Source organism: Pagrus major, chromosome 4 (assembly GCF_040436345.1).
Source record: "Pagrus major chromosome 4, Pma_NU_1.0".
In the NCBI taxonomy this organism is placed as follows: domain Eukaryota; kingdom Metazoa; phylum Chordata; class Actinopteri; order Spariformes; family Sparidae; genus Pagrus; species Pagrus major.
In genome coordinates this window covers 15029014-15031033 of record NC_133218.1, presented here as the reverse complement: position 1 = coordinate 15031033, position 2020 = coordinate 15029014, and the positions used below count along the sequence as shown (strand labels likewise).

The 2020-nt window shown below is 46.2% G+C and overlaps 1 protein-coding gene across 1 annotated transcript; it reads right to left on the bottom strand.

The window, feature by feature from the left end:
- Nucleotides 1–438: 438 nt before the first annotated feature.
- On the bottom strand, nucleotides 439–1725 carry chst1 (carbohydrate (keratan sulfate Gal-6) sulfotransferase 1). The gene has a single exon (XM_073465267.1). The coding sequence runs from the start codon at nucleotides 1723–1725 to the stop codon at nucleotides 439–441; it is 1287 nt and encodes a 428-aa protein (XP_073321368.1).
- Between the last annotated feature and the right edge of the window lie 295 nt (nucleotides 1726–2020).

Below are 2020 nucleotides of genomic sequence, written 5' to 3'. Positions count from 1 at the left end.
ATAGAAATGCCATAGTGGTAAAGGTTGACTGCGACATTCACTATTTATTGCACAGTAGGGCTTGTACAGTCCAAATTTGCCATCTTGCCATCACAGGTCTAAAAAAAAAAAAAACTCTAATCCCATGTTTCTGAAGGGCAACGTTTGACAGCTTGCATACAGGAACTTAATGAAGACAGTGCCTTGTCTTGGTTCTATTCATGGTAAAACTAAAAGATGAGACATTTGTAAACTAGCTTGTTCGATTACTTTGTGTTTAACGTGTGCTGTTCTGCAAAATTGGGGAATCATCCATACTTCCCTCGGTGCATTCAAAATATTTAAAGTTTAGTGCAAATTTGAAGAAATAAAATTACAGGAACAAAACCAACAAACTAAGGAAATTATAAGGCAACAATTATAAATATATCAAAAATAGTCATTAGAGAACTATCTTTGTTACAAAAAAGGTACAAAAGTTTTGTCCTGTACCAGTGAGAGGGACATATTTTTCAGTTCCTCTACTGATTTCACGGCCTTGTATCCCAGCTGGTGGAGTACTTTCTGACACACAGTCTGTGTGTATTCTACCATGTCATAAGACAGTTTCAAACGCCAACTCTCAGCATTAGCTGCTGAGTCCCTCACAGTGCCAAACTTGTGTTTTGCTGAGGGCTCATTGCTGCCCCGAGTGTTTGCATGTATCCAGTCTTCTACATTTTTATCCAAAGGCAGCCCCAGGTAGTCATAGATCTCCTTTGTCTTTTGAAGTGGATTTCTCGCCAAATCCTCGTAACGAACCAACATGTACTTCCCTTTGAGCCAGTAGGGATGGCTGAGACCAGTTGAAACAGAACTGAGAAAGTCTTCACAGACAACTGTGAGCTGACTCAAGTCTAGATTGTAGGGCCTTCGCCCTGTGGCCCTCCAAATGCGCCACAGCCGATACGTATCCCTGAATGTCTCAATCCGTGACGACAGGATACCACGCGGGTCTCTGACAAGTTGAATCACTTTGATATTCAGCCGTGGGTCTTCCACCAAGGCGCGCAGATCTCCAATCTCTGGCACCCGGACAATTTTGATCGCCACGTGCCGCTTCTCACGACATGCCTCCGTTGCTAAGGTCATGTTTAGTGATGCACATTTCTTCACACAGTCCCCTTCCTCCACGTTAACATCAGCAGGACCGAAGGCATCGCAAACAGGTTGCTGGCACAATGCTCGGCTGGCCCCGCGACGGAACAGTTTATCTGTGGTGTGGTTTGTCGGCGTCGGCTTGATGTAGCTCTCCAGGAAATAGAGGTCGCAACCGTACAGGCTGCGCAGGAGGTCTCGACTGGCGCCGAGCATCACGCGGCGGTCTGCAGCATTGCGGCTGTGCGACAGACGCGGAATCAGTGTAGTCTGAACATGATAAAGAGGCTCAAACAGGTAGAAAACCTCCTGGTGCTGGTTGAGCAGCTGGCCAACAAAGGAGGAGCCGCTACGGGTGGTGGCCAGGACCAGGATGTGCGTTTTGCGTGTGGCATTAATGGAGAAGTAAGGGTAGTCATCGCAGCCTCCACCGCCTGCTGCTCCCCGCTCAAAGGGAGGTTCTGTCTCCTGGCCCCCCAGACCACAGTTCTGGGGGCTGGGCAACGGGCACAGCTGGAAAGGCTTGGAGGTGAGTGTCCGGATGGCCGTGTACTGGATGGCAATGGAGGCCAAGGCCAGTAGAATCACTGCCTTCCAGGAACATTGCATGGCTGAACCACTTCATTTAGACACAGCGGTCCATGCCAGGTCCTCCCTGTGAACAAAGATATTTTTGTCTTTTTATTCTTTGAAATGATTCTGTTTGTAATTCTTTGGGTCCGTGAACACCTTTCTACATTCACATTCAAACAAAACACACCATGGTACCACTCACTGTGCTAAAATTACAATTGTTATGACATATTTGGCTCTATGAAAAGGATAATATGATGATTAAATCTCTTTTGAATATTCCAATTAACACTGGGACAACTTGTGATGTGATTGATTTAAAAATTGAGGG

Bases quoted from the DNA above. Each gene is read 5' to 3' on its own strand.
- chst1 (XM_073465267.1), bottom strand. From the start codon at position 1,725: ATGCAATGTTCCTGGAAGGCAGTGATTCTACTGGCCTTGGCCTCCATT.